The sequence below is a fragment of the Clarias gariepinus genome, chromosome 6, assembly GCF_024256425.1.
Source record: "Clarias gariepinus isolate MV-2021 ecotype Netherlands chromosome 6, CGAR_prim_01v2, whole genome shotgun sequence".
Classification (NCBI taxonomy): Eukaryota; Metazoa; Chordata; class Actinopteri; order Siluriformes; family Clariidae; genus Clarias; species Clarias gariepinus.
Genome location: NC_071105.1, coordinates 33941880 through 33960128, shown reverse-complemented (window position 1 = coordinate 33960128; position 18249 = coordinate 33941880). Strand labels below are relative to the sequence as shown.

Here is an 18249-nt window from a genome sequence, read left to right as displayed (position 1 = left end):
CATTGAAACATGCTTTCTCCAAACAAAGAAAACACACAAAGAGTGACACACTTTGACACCACTGTTAGAATGCACCGTAGAATATGTAAAATTGTGTGAAGCTTTCTGTCTCTTTCATTTTCTTTGATTTATTACACAAACCTCTTTCTCTTCCACTTAATAAAAAAGAGCCCAAAACACTAAACAGAAGAAGACATGATCAGGTCAAGTGTGTTGTGTGTTGTTCTGCCTTCATCAGGTCCATCTCTATCTGGCACACAGTGTCTACTGGAATCAAAATCACAAACGCATGGAAACAATTACATGTTTCCTGCCAGTTTAACCTACTTCTCGCCATCTACATGAAAAATACACTCCCTGGCTCAACTATACGCCTTCTGCTATAAACACCAGTAACTTTGATGATTTAATTAGAAATCACAGCTGATCACACATCTTGATAATGTTTTTACTGTAACCTTCTATAATTGTCCACTTTTCTCCTGGTTAACATCTGCACTATGACAAGGATGCCAAGACTTTATCTGTTATCACAATCTTGTGCCTTTATTGTCTTATGATTACAGAAGCAGGGCTCTCGAATTCTGTGGACAATTTTGAATTCTGTGGCAAAGTTCTTCTTTTTTACCCAGATCACTGTTTGACCATTATGCTTTCATCCTCTCATTTTCTCCTTAGAGCATTTGTACAAAAGGCTGAAAATCTAAAAAGAGTTCTTAATGTGTATGATTACCTCCTATCTGAGCATGGAGTGAATCTGCAGGGTCACATTAATGAACTACAGGATTTGGCCAATGGCATTGACAAGGTCAATAAGGGGGTGAGGATAGCAGGCATTACCGGGGGAGCTGCAGGGGCAGTAGGAGTTGCAGCCGCTGTTGGAGGTGTCATACTTGCCCCAGTGACCTTAGGGGCTTCATTGGCAGTGACTGCAGTTGGAGTCGGAGTTGCAGCAGCCGGAGGGATCACTGGAGCCTCAGCTGCCATCACCAACAAAGTCCACACCAATATGGACAGGAAGAAGGTGGAAACAATCCTAAAAGATCACTCTACACACATAGAGGAAATTGAAAGGTGTGTAAAGGTCATCGGTTCTTATGTAGAATACCTAAAGAAATACAACCTTTCCACAATGAGGGGGGTGGATTGGCAAGCAGTGAAGGTGGCTCGAATGGCACATAACCTTGGAGACAGTGTAGGAGCAATGGGAGCACTCAGCAAGTCCTCAGGTCTGATAAAAGGTTTTGCGCTGGGCTTGGACATGTACTTCAGCAAAGGAGATTCTGAGCAACCGAAGAAGGGATCAGAAGCCAAATTTGCCAAGCAAATCCGCAAAGTAGCAAAGCAGATGCAGACCAACCTTGATGAGCTAATGAAATTTAAAAATATGCTGGGGTCTGAAGACATATAATATATATGTATATAGTGGAGATTTGGATTATTTGGAAATTTATATTTCTTAACATACATATTTTCTTGTTGAAAATTGAAGAGCAATGTAATTTTAGCATTCTGAATTGCATTTCTTCATATCGATAGTTCGTAGAATCTTGGGATATGTGTGTTATTTTTGTTATAGTGGGGGAAATATGGCTTCCTGATTATCATGGTCAACTGGATTCTAATGACTAATTGTTTTAAAAACAATGTATTCTATGGGTTGAAAATTTTAAATACAAATTAAGCAAATGTTGCAAAAAATAATATTGTAAACTTTTAATTAATAAGCCTAATCTTTTATGTTGGTACCGTGTATCTGTACTAATTGGATTGTGAAATCTCTTGTTTAGAAAAAGCTTTCAGACAGCAAATTTTCCAAGCAAATCTGTAAACTGACAAAAGGCTAACCTTTACACTGTGTTTTAGGATCTACACAAATTCACAACATGCTTTGTGTATACAGCATATTGTAAATTTGAATTTACACTTTAAAAAATATATTTTTTATAGTAAACTCTGTAAATTACTTTTGAATGTTTTGAGTGGTGTAAAGTCTAAAAACATGCTTTTTTCACTGAATGATAAAATCAATAAACATAGCTCTTTAAACATGTGGCTGATATCTAACACCTTAAACAGATATACACCTTGAATAACTTAAAAAACTTTTGACATGCTCCATGTCATAGGGTGGAAAGCCATCAACTACTATATAACTTTCTACATTATCTAAGAGATATACAACATTTTTCAGATTATATGTACATACAAATAAACATTTATTTCTCATGTAGTTTTTTTCCCCACCAGAACACTTGTTTACTATTGATGACTCCTAACTATGTTTGATTTTTACCCAAGCCAGGATTTTCTACTTGTTTCATCAGTGATGAGTCAAATAAAAAAAAAACTGTGTTTGCCTCTAATCTGTTTTAATCTGATAAGATCTTTGTGACCCCTACTGTTTAAGGCAACAGGTTTCTCATTTCTCATGAGACAAATATGAGGGGTGTTTAAAAATACTTCTACCCTATACTACATATATACTACGCTATATACGCAATGGGCACATGCATTTAAAGGGTATCCCAATACCGTTATGACATAATTTTAGAAAAGGGGGGGATTTTTATGTTTAGACCACCAAAAAGGCCCAGATGCTAAAAAAAGCATCCCACTTTGATGACACTAAACATGATGTCATTGAACATGATGTCACTCAATATGATGCCCCGCAGAATGTTATTTACCACCTTTCAGCATAGGTTTAAGGCATCAACACATGTGAAAGATGAGTTCATGTGCAAGTGTGTATGAGCTATGCAGTATCTGATGTAAAAGCCCCAAGCCACGCCTAGGGCCCAGACTCTCAGGCGTAGTAATGGCAGCAGATTCCAATCAATTTGTTTTTAGTTTTTGAGCATGTTACGACCCCTAAAAAGCCCCAAATAATATATATACAGTTTGATTCCCATATCGGGTATGTGCGCGTAAAAATTTGCATGTTCCTCCCATGTTTGGTGGGATTACTCCACAGATCAAAGACATGCGGATTAGGTTAATTTGCTTTCCAAAATTGCTTAATGTGTGTGTGTTTGTGTGTGTGTGTGTGTGTGTGTGTGTGTGTGTCTGAGTGATTCCCCTCTTTATGCCCTAAGTCTTCTGGGATAGTCTCCAGGCCCCCCACAACCCTTTACACAAGATAAGTGGTATAGAAGCTGAATGAATCTAAAATGTATAATAATACTAATAATAATACTTAGCTAGTATATATTTTAATATATTTTTTGATGTTTGCAGACAGCAATTGCACTGTTTTTGAAACAGAACCAGTCACTTCTCTAGATGAAAAATAATACTGAATTATAAATACTGAATTTTTAAATCGTCTTGCATTTAATTAGATTTCAACTTTGCTGTAATGACTTCAGTAATGTTGCTGTCATTCTAGTGAAAGTATCCAGGGGGCAGCATTGTACTATTTACTGTGTAACTCCATATAACGCTACAAAAATTCAAAAGTTGAAGATGAACAATTTAAATATGACACATAATAAATAATCCAGTAAAACGTATTTAATGGTCTCGTTTAAAAGTCGGGACCAGTTAAACAAAAATCAAAACTTTCTAATTTGTGAAAAATAACATTTGAGAAGTAACCCTGTTCAATGGATTACATTAAATAACATTAATTGAAAGTTATATATAAACGCAGCTTTATGTAAATGAAGTTTTGCCGCTATATTTTTGTGTCCTATTTTCAACACGACCTTAAAATACCGGATTTCGATCACGTGACTTGCTGTAGACTCTCCTTGTCGAGAGACAGACTGAGGAACTATTTTATTTTGCGCAACAAACCACACCCTGAGGCTCACAGAGCCGGTAAGCGTGAGTACGAGCACGCGGAGGGATACGGACATGCCGCGACAGGCGGAAAGACACTTCTGGGTGTGCTGCGTCATTATATAAAGTCATGTGACAGCCGCGGTCTGTTCTTTTCCTGTCACACAATTTGTTGAATCGTTTTGGGCCTACCACTCTCTGCTCAAAATGGCAGTGTAGCGGCTTGCAGCGGAAAACTCGCAGCGGCAACACCTGCAGTGCAACGGCGTTTTGCACTGGCTCTATTTATCAAAATGGCGTAAGTACAATTTCTTCATTTGGTTACAGAAATTATTGTTGTATAATCGATCAATATGGCGGTTAGCTGTATCACATGACGAGGGGGTATTTATTTAGCTAGTTGTATAATATATGTTGAGTTTGTTAAAAATATCAATCTCAAACCAACAAAAAAAGTTATGTTTAGACTAAAGAAACTCCCGGTAGTTAGCAAATACGCTAACCTTAGTTGTGTTAACCATTTTTTCTCCACTTCCCCTGTTCATTTCATTTTTATAATTTTCCTTGACAAAACAAACATTTAATAAATGTGTTTATTGCTAGGATTAATGTCTATAATTAATAGTTAAACAAACATTCGACGGTTTTGTTTCCGTCAACTAGGCAACGTGGCACGTTCAAAATGGCGCGTGCTTCCCTGTTAGTGACATCGTGTGCTTTTGTTATGAAAATGGCGCGAGCGCCAAGGACACTGCTACTGCTCCCGCCAAGCGGAAGTGAAGGCGGGGCTACTGGTTGCTCGTGACCATATTAAGAAGTAATGTCATTGTGAAAGGGTGGGGGGTGGCCGATCACGTCATGGAGTTTTCTAAATACTTCCCATGTATGATTTCCCAAAAAGCACCGCCTTAAATAAACGTTCCTCTTGAATAGTATCTCATAAGAAGTCCCACTAGTTTTCCATACACAAGCGTGATTGCCATTCAAATTTAAGGATTTTTTTAAATAAAGTGCCCCAGGCACTACTGAACAGATGAACACCTTTTGACAAATGCCACTCCACCATTTTGTGTAGCTTAAATGTGGGAGATATTGGTTCCTAGTTACACTTCCTGCTCAAATTTACTTTCATTACACAACATAATTTAAGCAGAACTATTGTTGAATATTTTTATACATATGTTTGTGAATAGTTCTATTTTGTTAAAAAAAATGTTTGTTTTTTTTTTTTCTCCCAGGTCCCTCGAGGCAACCACCCTCAGCACTGCTGCTTTTGACAGCATATCAACCCTTCCTGACTCGTTGTCAGAACTTCTGTTCTTTGAGAGTCTATCTCTGACCAAGCACCATGACTCTGAGCTCACAGGTGTACATGGAAGAATTGGGGACCCTGTTCTTGGAGTCCTCGATTCCGATGGCTGACCCCTTTGGGCCCCTTCTGGACGAAGATGAAGAGAGAGCTCTGTCTGAGGGGTCTTCATCGCCCCTCTCCTTCTCTTCATACTCTGATTCTTACTCCTCCCCGTTTTCTTCCCCTTCAGCCCTCGATCCTCTAGGATGTAAAGGCGGGTATGATGTGCCGCTCCCCTGGCTGTCTGCCAGTGAGCAGATTGATGCTCACATTGAGGCAGACAAGAAACAAGGTAATGACCATTACTAATAATCTCGCACATGTTTAATAGGGTTGGACAGTTTTGTATGTCTAATGGTCTTAACAATGAGTAAAGAAGGCCAATAAACAAATCTTTTTATGTTACAGGGGATGCGTTTTCAGGCATGGAATGGATGACTGAGAAGATCGACCTCAGTGATTTTGACCTGGACTCGCTTATCGGGTCCTGCGACTTGGATGAGCCACCCAGCTCTCCAGAGGAGCTGCTGGCATCACTGGAGTCCCAAATGGATCTTGAGTTCCCATCAGCATCCACACCCGTTCCGGAAGAGCTCAACCTGCCTTCTTTCCCTCTAGATTTACCAGTTGAAGCAGAGATCCAACCTGAGCCTGTTTCTGTTGAGATTAAATCTGAGCCAGTCTCTCCACCTCCTGCTCCTCCATCTCCTGCATTTACGCTAGAGTTGGGCAGTGAAGTGGACATCTCCATCTCAGACCTGGAGAAAACAGTACCCAAGGCCAGTGCTGAAAATCAGACCCAGAGTATCGTGTTTTCCCTCTCTCCTGCCCACATAGTGGTGGTTCTTACTCCAAAAGAAGAGCTGAGCATTTTCAGCTCTTCCTCAGACCAATCCGACAGTGGTGTTGAATCTGTATCTGGTTCACCTCCACGTGTACAGAGTCCTGTTCCATCTCCCAAACCTGCTGGTGTCTCCAGAACCAAACCCTACTCAAAACCTGACCCTGATGCAGCTATAGATGTCTCTGGTAAAGTCAAATCTGTATCGGGAACGACCAAAACGCCAGACAAGAAATTGAAGAAAATGGAGCAGAATAAGACGGCAGCTACGCGTTACAGGCAGAAAAAGAGGGTGGAGCAGGACAACTTGAATGCAGAGTGTACTGAGCTAGAGAGAAAAAACGCAGAGCTGGCAGAAAAGGCAGACTCGATCAGCCGGGAGATCCAGTACCTTAAGGATCTCATCGAGGAAGTCCGGTCGGCAAAGAACCGAAAAAAGTCTAAGGCCAGCTCTTAAGATAATGTGCCCATACTATAGGCACAGTTTCATAAGAAAGGTACAGGAGGATTTAGTACAAGTATCTGTGCTAGTGTTTCCCCCACACCCTCACCATGAGTCCTTTATGATCGTGTACTTGCACCATTATAGTACTTACTGTAGTTAAAAATAGATTATGCACAAACTCATTACATACCTAAAGCCCAGTCACTTCCCATCTTTCTCAATTCTTAACATCGTCCAGTAAGGGGCCTCGTATCACAGTGGATATTTTTGTTACACTGAAAATTGCTCTTGTTGCATGTACATAGCTTCAGCTGCATTCTTCAGCTTTATTTAAAACTCTGGTGTTTGGTGAGTGTCATGGTGTAGTTTGCTATTGTGCGATTTCTTGTTTTTTAATAAAGCTTTTAAACTTTATTGTGGTTTGTATTTTTTCTGAGTGAGGTTTTTAAAGCTAGGGCATAAAAATGAATGTTGCTTGTTCTGCTGACAAATCGCCAGCCTCAAGGGGAAGAGAATGAGGAAATGGAGGCAAGCTGGTATTTCCAATTAAAAGGGTGCGTTTAGAAAGTCATTACCATAAGGACAAGCAAACTGAAGTTTCAGGTTCGAAAGCACAAGATATGCGTAAGGTTGTAATTCCAGCTGTGTAGCTGGAACAGAAGAATGTTGCCTGAAATGCCTTCTTTGTCTGATTACTACCAACCCACTCCACACCCTGCTGACTTCAGTTAAATTGTAAGTCTTACCATATGGGTTGTAGTTGGGACAAGAACTTGTCAAATATGTGGGCGAGATCACAAGGCTTCTAGAATAAGGGTGAACTTGATGGCTTAACAGAGCCTTTACATTTGTACTAAAGATAAACTTTTATATTCATTAACAGACATCCAGATCAGCATTAATACTGTAATTCATCAACTAAGACTTTTCCACTTAATATGTATTTCTCGTATAAATTGAAGTCTTTGAGTCTTTTTTTTTTTGTGTGTTGCAACAAACTGAATGGAACTTGTTCAGCATTAATGTGAACAATAGCCTTATTATTTACACTGATTTTGATCAGGACATGCACTTGTTGCGTTAGTGGGTTAATGCTTGCGCTAACATATGGTGCCCAAAATGGATCCAGCATGTCTGCTATTGCATAATGAATATAACTGTATAACATTGCTTATTGATGGTTAAATCCCACAGTTTAATTCACAACTGCCATAAGACACTTAGCATTAGCATACATGTTGAGGTTTTGGTGCTAATTGCTGCATATTGCCCACTACATGAAAAAAAAAAATAATAATTTAAATCTGTAAAATAATGTCGCTTAACTCTGCTGTGTTAAAAAAAAAAAAAAGTTTCTTTCTGTTCATCCTAATAACTAATCTCCTTCCTGTATACACTCTTAAAAGAACAAATCTTCAACAAACTTCTGTGTTAAAAAACATATGGTAAGAACTTATTAAATATTATAAAATAAAGTGCTATTTAGTATTATTAAAAATAATGCTTTTCCTAGATTTTTGACAAGTACGAAACAAAGAACAGCGCACTATGCAAGAGACATCTTTTTATGCCTAGGGGTGAAAAGAAAGAGACAGGTCTTTGGCAGCTACAGATGGGGGGAGGATTATATTTAGCCATTAAAGCAGCTTTGACTGGAGGCACACGTAATTACTTCTGTGGTATAAGGAGAAGGTGCGCCAAACAAAGAAGCGCCTTTTGAAATTTGAGCCGAGACAGCTGGGAATGATGAGTCTCACAGTCCCTGTCATTCTTCAGGGATGTTTTAAACAGTCTGTATAAACCATAGGCTTTTGAGCTGCACCTCAGAACTCATTCTCAGAGTATTCACCAACAAGAATGTGTAATTTCATTTCATATAGACAATAGACATTTTAATAATTCTTATAATGACCTCTTCCATGCAGTACGCTATTTCAGCAAAAGGGGCATTGGTGAAATCAGGCCCTAATATCTTTCCATAGTCAGCATTCATGTTTATTCCAAAGGTGTTTATTGGGGTTAAGGTTGTGTGTGGGACATTTAAGTTTTTTTCCCCCAACATTTGCAAACATTTATTGTATCTGGTAAAGTACAGTTGGGGAAAGCCAAACTAAACATGTAATCAGTATCCTTGCTATAGTAAGAATTTGGAATCTAACAAACAGCTAGACAACTGTTAGTGCTAACCTTTCATTGCAAAAAGTCAAGGTGTCCCATTGTACACCATAAAAAATAAGTACATGGGGAAATAATGCATATTTGTCTTTTGTTTGACTGACAGCCTACACCTACAAGACGCCATTTAATGTGTAATTATATAACTGGGGCTAATTATTTTATAAACAAAGGCATAGGGAGTTCAAAAAACGACCAGGCTAACTGCCTTCTCTTATGATTATGTATAGAGATATAACAATGTCTAAGAGTTTCGAGGATCCTGAGGGATTTACATGGTTATAAAACTGGGAGCTGCAAGGGCGGTCCGGCTCAAACCGGATTACACCGGTTTTATCAAGCAGGAAACTCCAAACTAAAACAACTAGAGTTACTCACGCCCTTCACTTACCAGTAACTCATTGAACAAATAAACTAATAGTGCACGACTGGTGGAATTGTTTTGGCGTGGTAATCTCAGATAAGACTTTAAAATCGCTATATAAGCAAAATACTAATCACAAACAAGCATTGTTTACCACTAATTTAAACTCCTTTAATGTTTAAGTCAAGCGTCGTTTCCCTCCATAATGTTTCCGGTTCGTGTTAGTTCTTCTTCTTCTTCTTGTATCGTTTATTGGCGGTTTCGTGTTAGTTCTTCCATATAGATGTGTTTTAATAGGACACGAGAACGCACGCTGCCTCCTGATTGGGCAACTTAAGTGTCATTCACTTTACCATAACAACCACATAGAACACAGCAGACGATCATGGAGCGTCTATTACAGATTTTTGGCGCCCTCTGGTGGATCATACACAACAGCGGCATTTTTTTTTACATCGAGTTTTTGCAACGTCTAAATGTTAACATACAATTAAATTTTAAATGTTAATAGATGGAATAATCTATAAAATATTAGTTGTAGACGGTGTAAATATCAGTAGCATTTGCACTTCATAAATTATAAAGGTTTCAAAAGATTTTAAAAATAAAATTTTTTAACCATGGTTAGATATACGACTCTGTTAGTTTGGTTTATTCGCACAACCATCTCTAAGTCCTTCATTTCCTTTCCCACGTGTACATTACTGTACCGTACTATACTTAACTCTGCAAAACAACTGGTGGCGCTGTTGGTTTTGCTTTGCCAGACATCCGAGTCAAACGCGAATAAGCGAAGAAGTGAAAAGACTGTGTTCCAATCAACTGATTAGTTGCTACACATCCGTTCTATATAAAGGGAAATTGAATCGTTACTATGCACACTACGTAGTGTCCTAGATTATCAATAAATGATTTATCAGTATTCTGCACAAACTACTACTGAGTTTAGTTTCATCATTTTGGTTGGACTCATATAAATGAAGACTTTCGGCTTGAAAAGTTCATTTAAAAGCTCTGCGATTTGGTGTATCATATTTAGCAGTGTTTTACGGAGGTAAGCGATGTTATTTATAATATTAGTTATGATAATAATGTTTTAAATAAGAGATAGTTGGGCATATTTCTGTTTATTTCCGTACCTCAGTATAATGTTCGAATTTCTAGTATTTAGCTTAGTATGTTTTGTATTCGTTTTTCTATTAATTAAATGCTTTCACATCAATTCATTTCTCTGTAAAAAAAAAAAAAACACAGAGCAACGTCCAGCATGCCCTGCACAGAACATTACATGATTTGGAAGTCAGGTCACGTGGAGGCGTACCTGCATCCTTCTCCATGGACACCAGGGGTCACTGTTGTCACCCACAACCCGCCTAAAACACCAAGCAGCCTTTTCCACCTGTCCGACTCCTCCTTCCTAAGCCTTCTCCTGGGAGCACGGGCGGTCAGCCATCTCCTCTGCAAACGCCTCAGCGTCCAGCGCTGCGCCCTCGTCCACAGACCCACTTGTGATGACAGCACGCCTGCAAATCTGCTGCTTCTCCCCCTTCATGGTTTGGAGGACGTGTGGAAGGCGCATCTCGCTCCTGAGGAAGACTTTCAACCCTACGATCCTGGTTATATCACTTCCAAAAGCGGCCCACGCTGGGCTGATGTCAATCTGGAAGCTGTTAAGGACAAAATCCGTGCAAAGCTGCCTTTTCCAGACACCCCTTTTAACTACACATTCCTTGGAGAAGCGTCACACCCAGGATTGTTTTCTCGCATCGTTCGAGGAGAGGAGAAGCAGTGGAGGGTCTGGGAGGACGAAGGCCACGTTGCCTTTCTCACACCGTTCCCTAACACTCCAGGTCTAACTGTGGTGATCCCACGCAAACCGCTCACAAGCGACATCCTCCGCCTAGAGGAAGGGGATTACACTGACCTGGTGCTGGCAACCCGAAAGGTCTCAAGGCTCTTGGAGGATGCGCTGGGAGCGTGGGGAGTAGGGGTTATATTTGAGGGGTTTGAGATTGACTATGCTCACACTAAGCTGATTCCCCTGGTTTCCTCACCAGGCAATGGGACACAGAGCGCTGTGTGTTCAGTACCAGAGTTTTTTGACGTGTATCCCGGGTTTGTAAGCTCAGCTAAAGGACCTCCGGCCAGTTTCGAACAATTACGACAGATCCATAACAAAATTACTAAAACATTATAGAACTGATGTTAAATTTCATATATATATATATATATGTGTGTGTTTTTATTTTTAAAAAATATTTGTAGTGGAGATGAGTGGTACCTGGTGGGGTCTTCTGCTGTTGTAGCCCATCCACCTCAAGGTTGTGCTTTGCTGCATACCTCGGTTGTAACGAGTGGTTATTTCAAAGTTGCTCTTCTATCAGCTTGAATCAGTCAACCCATTCGTGACCTCTAGCATCAACAAGGCATTTTCGCCCACAGGACTGCCACATACTGGATGTTTTTCACTTTTCACACCATTCTTTGTTAACCCTAGAAATGGTTGTGCGTGAAAATCCCAGTAACTGAGCAGATTGTAAAATACTCAAACTGGCCTGTCTCAACAACCATGCCATGCTCAAAATTGCTTAAATCATCTTTCTTTTCCATTCTGACATTCAGTTTGAAGTTCAGGAGATTGTCTTGACCAGGACCACACCCCTAAATGCATTGAAGCAACTGCCATTGAATGGGTGTTCCTAATAATCCTTTAGGTGTGTGTGTGTATATATAGTACACACATTTTTTTAACCGTTATTCAGGTTTCTGCACATTATTGAACATCTGCTCAGATCATTGCTTTCATTGGACAATTCAGTGATTATTAATTTTTGGATAAAAACAGTTATCCCTGTTTGGATATTAAAATATTTTTGATTTTTGATTTGCACTAATTTAAAATTGTATATTTAATAGCGTCACTAATAAATGTCAGTGCAATTTAAATGTACTCCTGATCTAATATTATTGATATTAAGAACATCCTTCTAATCACCACCAAACAAATATACAAGTACTGTATATACACATTGCCTGGCTAAAAACAACGCTTTTGCTTTGATTACAGCACGCATCTGCAGTGGCATGGTTTCAATAAGCTTATGCGATATCACAACATTTACCTACTTCAAAAATGATGGGTGCATCACTGCATCCGCCTCATACCCTGATGCACTCATCACTCTGGAACAGGGTAATTCTGGACTCATCAGATCACATGACATTTTTCCAATACTCCACAATCCATTCTTTATGCTTTCAAGCAAATTAAAGCCTTTTTTCCGATAAGCCTCATTTTCATGTTATGTGTGTAAAAATGCTCTTAATGCGCTTAAAACATTCAAACATTCAAATGATCCCTGATAATAAAAAAAAAATTCTAACATTCCTTCTTTGAAGATGATGGTTCACCACTATCCTTCCTAGCTATGATAATGTGTTTTACAGTTCTTAACCCAGTATTACTGGTTTTAGCTATCTCGTATTTATTTATTTTTTGCTTGATTCAGGACAATAATTTGATCCATCTGAAACAGAATAACAACTAGATGGGTAAATAGGTGTGTGTGTGTATGTAGCAGTGCCTGCCCACCTGCTTGATTGGCCAGCCAACTCATGAATCCATGACATGAACCAGTTGAGAAACAACAATACATACAAGCTGAAGGTTGCATTCAAAACAATCTGGTCTTCCATAATGCCGCAGCATTGCCACAGGATGATCACCTCCATGTCTTGATGCAGTAAATTGTGCTAAAGGTATGCACCAAGTCCTGAGTGCTTTTCCAAAGTTGGATATCAAACTTTTTTGATTAATCTTCTTCTTCTTCTTCTCCTTTTTTGATTAATCAATCCTTTTTCGATTTTGATATTCTTACTTGAAAATATTTACTTTATATACAGTGGGGCAAAAAAATATTTAGTCAGCCACCAATTGTGCAAGTTATCCCACTTAAAAAAGATGAGAGAGGCCTGTGATTTTCATCATGGGTATACCTCAACTATGAGAAACAAAATAAGGGGGAAAAATCCAAAAAAATTACATTATAGGATTTTTAAAAGATTTATTTGCAAATTATGGTGGAAAATAAGTATTTGGTCACCTACAAACATGCAGGATTTCTGGCTCTCACAGACCTGTAACTTTTTCTTTAAGAGGCTCATCTGTCCTCCACTCGTTACCTGTATTAATGGCATCTGTTATCAGTATAAAAGACACCTGTCCACAACCTCAAACAGTCACACTCCAAACTCCACTATGGCCAAGACCAAAGAGCTGTCAAAGTACACCAATAACAAAATTGTAGACCTGCACCAGGCTGGAAAGACTGAATCTGCAATAGGTAAGCAGCTTGGTGTAAACAAATCAACTGTGGGAGCAATTATTAGAAAATGGAAGATAATCTCCCTCAATCTGGGGCTCCACGCAAGATCTCACCCCGTGGAGTCAAAAAGATCACAAGAACTGTGAGCAAAAATCAGTAACACACTTCGCCGCCAGGAACTCAAATCCTGCAGTGCCCCTTGCTTAAGCCAGTACATGTCCAGGCCCGTCCGAAGTTTGCTAAAGAGCATTTGGATGATCCAGAAGAGTATTTGGAGAATGTCATATAATCAGAGAAAATAAATTTGCATCAGAGTTACATCCAAAGAACACCATACCTACTGTGAAGCATGGGGGTGGAAACATCATGCTTTGGGGCTGTTTTTCTGCAAAGGGACCAGGACGACTGATCGTGTAAAGAAAAGAATAAATGGGGCCATGTATCGTGAGATTTTGAGTGGAAACCTCCTTACAGCAGCAAGGGCATTGTAGATAAGCCGTGGCTGGATCTTTCAGCATAACAATGATCCCAAACACACTGCCCGGGCAACGAAGGAGTGGCTTCATAAGAAGCATTTCAAGGTCCTGGAGTGGCCTAGCCAGTCTCCGGATCTCAACCCCATAGAAACTCTTTGGAGGGAGTTGAAAGTCTGTGTTGACCAGCGACAGCCCCAAAACATCACTGCTCTAGAGGAGATCTGCATGGAGGAATGGGCCAAAATACCAACAACAGTGTGTGAAAACCTTGTAAAGACTTACAGAAAATGTTTGACCTCTGTCATTGCCAACAAAGGCTATATAACAAAGTATTGAGATGAAATTTTGTTATTGACCAAATCCTTATTTTCCACCATAATTAGCAAATATATTCTTTAAAAATCCTACAATGTGATTTTTTTTTTCTTTCCTTATTTTGTCTCTCATAATTAAGGTATACCTATGATGAAAATTACAGGCCTCACTTATTTTTTTAAGTGGGTGAACTTGGCTGACTAAAATCTATTTTTAAGTGGATTATTAACTCCCACATAGTCACATACACTGTTCATAACATCGCTTTTACTAAGACTTTTTAATGTCACTTATGGTGCAGGTTAAACTTCAAGGAACATATCTAAGTATTGCGAAAGTTTCATTAAAAATTCTGTCCAGCCGGTTTTGCGTGATGCTGTGACATACATCATTTAATTTCCACTGGGATCTCAGTTCCAAGATTATACACGCCTTCACCTCGGACTGATGCAGATATGTTTGCCACCCGTGTACTTCACATTACTGCTTTGTATTAATGCCACGGTTTCAATATGTATTAGACAAACTGGTTTTAAACTTCCTGCAGGAAGGATAGACATACATTGATCTGTTCATTCCACTTTAAAGGTTCAGTTTTCATAGTCTACGTTCCTTTTTTGGAGAAAGTCATTCTGTGTCGCGCTTTTGTTTGTGTTTTGTGAGGATTGTGGCGGCTTGTACTTTAGGTCCGTTTTGGTCGTTTATGTGTCTTCCACATACTCTGTCTATATACAGTAAACTACACGTGATTGACACGTTTAACCACGCCTCGAGAGAAAAAGCGCTATATACATCTAGATGCTGTGACGTAATCTGGCACATAGTTTTACTACTGGTAGTATCTATACATCCATATGTATATAACATATACATACATATACATACACATATATATATATATATATATATATATATATATATATATATATATATATATATATATGAGAGAGAGAGAGAGAGAGACAGACTTACATGGATAGTTGAAAATATACAGAATAACAGAGTCATCATAAGTAAAAAAAAAAAAAAAAAAAAAGCTCAGTGTGGAGTCCTGTGGGAAAGAAGCTGGCTCTAAACCTGCCAGTTTTGGTGCGAATGCTCCTGTACCCCCACCTTTAAAGGACTAATCTCTTATGATACTACATGCTCTGCACAGACTTTTACTGTGATTATGATGTTTGGTGGCTGGTAGCTGAATGCCGATGGTCTGTTTTTTTTTTGTTGTTGTTGTTGTTGATCGTTTTCCCCACTCATTGACGCTTTTGGACTCCTCAGAGATGCCAAAACATATTGTGTCTGAGCTGTCAGAATGCAGGTAATGATTTGACAATAAAAGCTTGTTAGGATCTAGGATGAGAGATTAACTTTCCTCAGTCCCCCCTGCAAGAAGTTATTGTGCTTTCCTAACGATCCTCAGAGATGTGCGCACAGAGGAAGTTCAAGCTGGGAACACATTCTACTTTGGTCCCTTTGATGTAGACAGGAGAGTTTTTTGGAAGTCCTCGATCGTGATGCCGTAATTAAAAATCCTGGCTTTATTTCATAATACTTGCTTTCACGCATCTTCTAATACACCTGTCCTTGCTTTACCTAACAGTAATGCAAGAATTAGCGTCAGCTGCCCTTCATTTGGGACCAAATATAATGCAACTTTTACCGCTGTTCCCACAGGACATGATTACACGATTACACACATCTGTACATGCATGTAAGAAAATAACAGGTGATGGGGATAAATGAAATTAAAAAATTCAACAATATATTTAGTTTTTTTTATTATAACTACCCAATACGGCTATTGCACAAGTTAAGGATAAGCGATCAGTTCTGATATTTGAAAGAATTTGTATTCTAGGTATACAAACACTACACAATATGTCAGGAACAATTAGATACACAGTAATCGTTTATAAAACTGCATTAGGAAATCTTAAAAATACTATACACTGCAAAAGAAAAAACCTGTGGTGTTTATTTTTTGAAAAACCTTTTATGTCCTTCCGTGTTCTCCATGATTAAACATAATACCATCGAAAGTATAGATAATAAATAATCCTGCTCGCTGCTGTCATTTGGCTCATTGATATTGCCAAGACACACATGATTATTTTTCAACCTTAATTAAGAAGGCAGTGCCAGGGATTTACACGATCACCAGGTTTTTCCACCTGTGTTGCGTCTCGACCACCTCCTAATTAATCCCTAGACGCTTTCATTAACAGCTTAATTAGAGCAGGTTTTATGTTACTGAATATATGGCGTCATCGCAGAGAAACGAGGAAAATGTCAGTGTGAAGGATGGAAAGGTAACAAAAGGATCTATCAGTATGGAAAAAAATAGAATTTAAACTAAGGTATGTTGTCTTGTATATATTTCATCTAGTATAAAATATTAATCTTATACGTCAAGGATGTTTGAGTATTTTATATTTTAGTCATCTTTAGTTCTTTCTTATCCATAATGTACAGTATAGTTATTCTTATCATTCATAGGAGATATTAGCTCTTCTAACAAAGTTTAAAGATGATAAATTCAGGAAGTAATGTTTAAGCAGAATGTATTTGTTCAATTCTATTCTAAGGATGCTTGTTAACAAATTCCGCTAAATGATTTATACCAATGGTAGAATAAATATACAATTTTTTATTCTAAAAACCACAAAATGTTCCTTGACACCCTTTATGCTAAATGTCAAACAGAGCCAGGAGCCATGCATTATGAGAAAACATGAGATATTACATATGCTTGTTCTAAAATGCAAACAAAGCTGAAACTAATCATTGCCTCTGTAAGTTTCTGTGTCTAAATATATGCTGTACGTTGTAAAAACAGGCTTTTTAACTTTTCAAAAAAGAAACTATATTAAAGCAAAAAAAAGATATTCTCTTCTTGTTTTCTTTCTGTTTACTTATTTTTTTTAATTACACAAAGATGAAAGCATCAGATTTACTATAAGATGAATCAAAAACTCCAGTATTAAAACATTAGGCACATGGATTACAATAATAATTATAATCTAATTTATTACAAATTCTACAGAGTTCTTTATTTACTGAGGTTGCCTGATTTTTTTGAGAGTCTATTCAGACAGGAGCAAAAGTTCAGCCTGTCCATCTTGGAGATGTAAAGTATCGGCTCAATGGTGCTACTCAAGTCCATGATGGTATAGATGGTGACGCTGATTTTGCAATGAAACTGGACAAACGTGTAGGTAGGAATGAACGGCATGAGTACCACTGGTGGCAAATAATTAAACACGATGATAGCCAGCAGGATGAGCACCATTTTAAGGGCTTTCTTCTTCACCGGATTCATGACCTCTTTGCCCAGGACACTCCTGCGCAACACCCAGATGATAGAAATGTTGCAAAAGATCATGATAAAGAAGGATGACAAGATGAGGGCGCTGAACGCCTCGGTCACACTCATTACTCCAAGAATGCTATCGGTGAGTGAGTAGGCCAGGATCAGCGGCCATAAGAAAGCTGAGAGGCCCATTCGTATGCGGTTGTTGATAAAGTTTGTGAAAAAGATAGGGTGCACAACGGCGATGTACCTGTCCAAGCAGATGCAGGTAAGAAACAACGGTGCCATGTCTTTCACGCCATAAGCAAAACGTTGCAAGAACCAGATACCCCAGTGGTCCAGGTATAGACGGTTTAGCAGTTCTACGGGCGTCATCAGGCAGAAGAAGGTGTCCATTACGGCAAGGTTTAACATGAAGATGTCGGATGTGGAGCCTTCGCTTTTGCGAGTTGAGATGCTCCATATCACCAGCATGTTGGAGGGGGAGCCAAAGACCAAATTGAAAACTTTGCCAAAGAAGTAAAAGGCAAAAGCATACGGAGCCTCAGCACACTGCTCGTAATGGTACCACAGAGGTTGACGCCAACCAGAAGCTGTAATGTTATGGGGTAGTTCAGAGGTATTACTCATCTCACCGTTATTAGAACCTAAAAGGGCAGCACAGATTTTGGTTTGGATGTTTTTTTTTCCCTTTCCCTCATATTTATCTACATACTTAATCATCAAGCTTTTATACCGTAAACTTCCCAATGAAAATACCTTTGAATCACTTACCACTGTCAATCACCAAACTGCTCTTGCTTCAAAAGCTTGACTTGTTGTATTATATTCTTTTCACACCACACTTTGACGCTGTCTCCGTTT

At 38.8% G+C, this 18249-nt stretch overlaps 4 protein-coding genes across 4 annotated transcripts; 3 read left to right on the top strand and 1 right to left on the bottom strand.

Moving 5' to 3' along the window:
• The first annotated feature begins 649 nt into the window (after positions 1 to 649).
• LOC128526718 (apolipoprotein L3-like) lies at positions 650 to 1411 on the top strand. Its single transcript, XM_053498851.1, has one exon. It carries the CDS (start codon positions 650 to 652, stop codon positions 1409 to 1411), a length of 762 nt encoding a protein of 253 aa, XP_053354826.1.
• A 2489-nt stretch (positions 1412 to 3900) lies between these two features.
• On the top strand, positions 3901 to 6837 carry atf4a (activating transcription factor 4a). The gene is made up of 3 exons (XM_053497963.1): positions 3901 to 4084; positions 5025 to 5429; positions 5546 to 6837. The coding sequence occupies exons 2-3, from the start codon at positions 5135 to 5137 to the stop codon at positions 6433 to 6435; spliced, it is 1185 nt and encodes a 394-aa protein (XP_053353938.1). The 5' UTR covers positions 3901 to 4084; positions 5025 to 5134; the 3' UTR covers positions 6436 to 6837.
• A 3064-nt stretch (positions 6838 to 9901) lies between these two features.
• On the top strand, positions 9902 to 11227 carry LOC128526275 (uncharacterized). Its single transcript, XM_053497964.1, has 2 exons — positions 9902 to 10016; positions 10217 to 11227. The coding sequence occupies exons 1-2, from the start codon at positions 9940 to 9942 to the stop codon at positions 11157 to 11159; spliced, it is 1020 nt and encodes a 339-aa protein (XP_053353939.1). The 5' UTR covers positions 9902 to 9939; the 3' UTR covers positions 11160 to 11227.
• A 5897-nt stretch (positions 11228 to 17124) lies between these two features.
• Positions 17125 to 18030, bottom strand: LOC128526717 (hydroxycarboxylic acid receptor 2-like). Its single transcript, XM_053498850.1, has one exon. The coding sequence runs from the start codon at positions 18013 to 18015 to the stop codon at positions 17125 to 17127; it is 891 nt and encodes a 296-aa protein (XP_053354825.1). The 5' UTR covers positions 18016 to 18030.
• Positions 18031 to 18249: the final 219 nt, after the last annotated feature.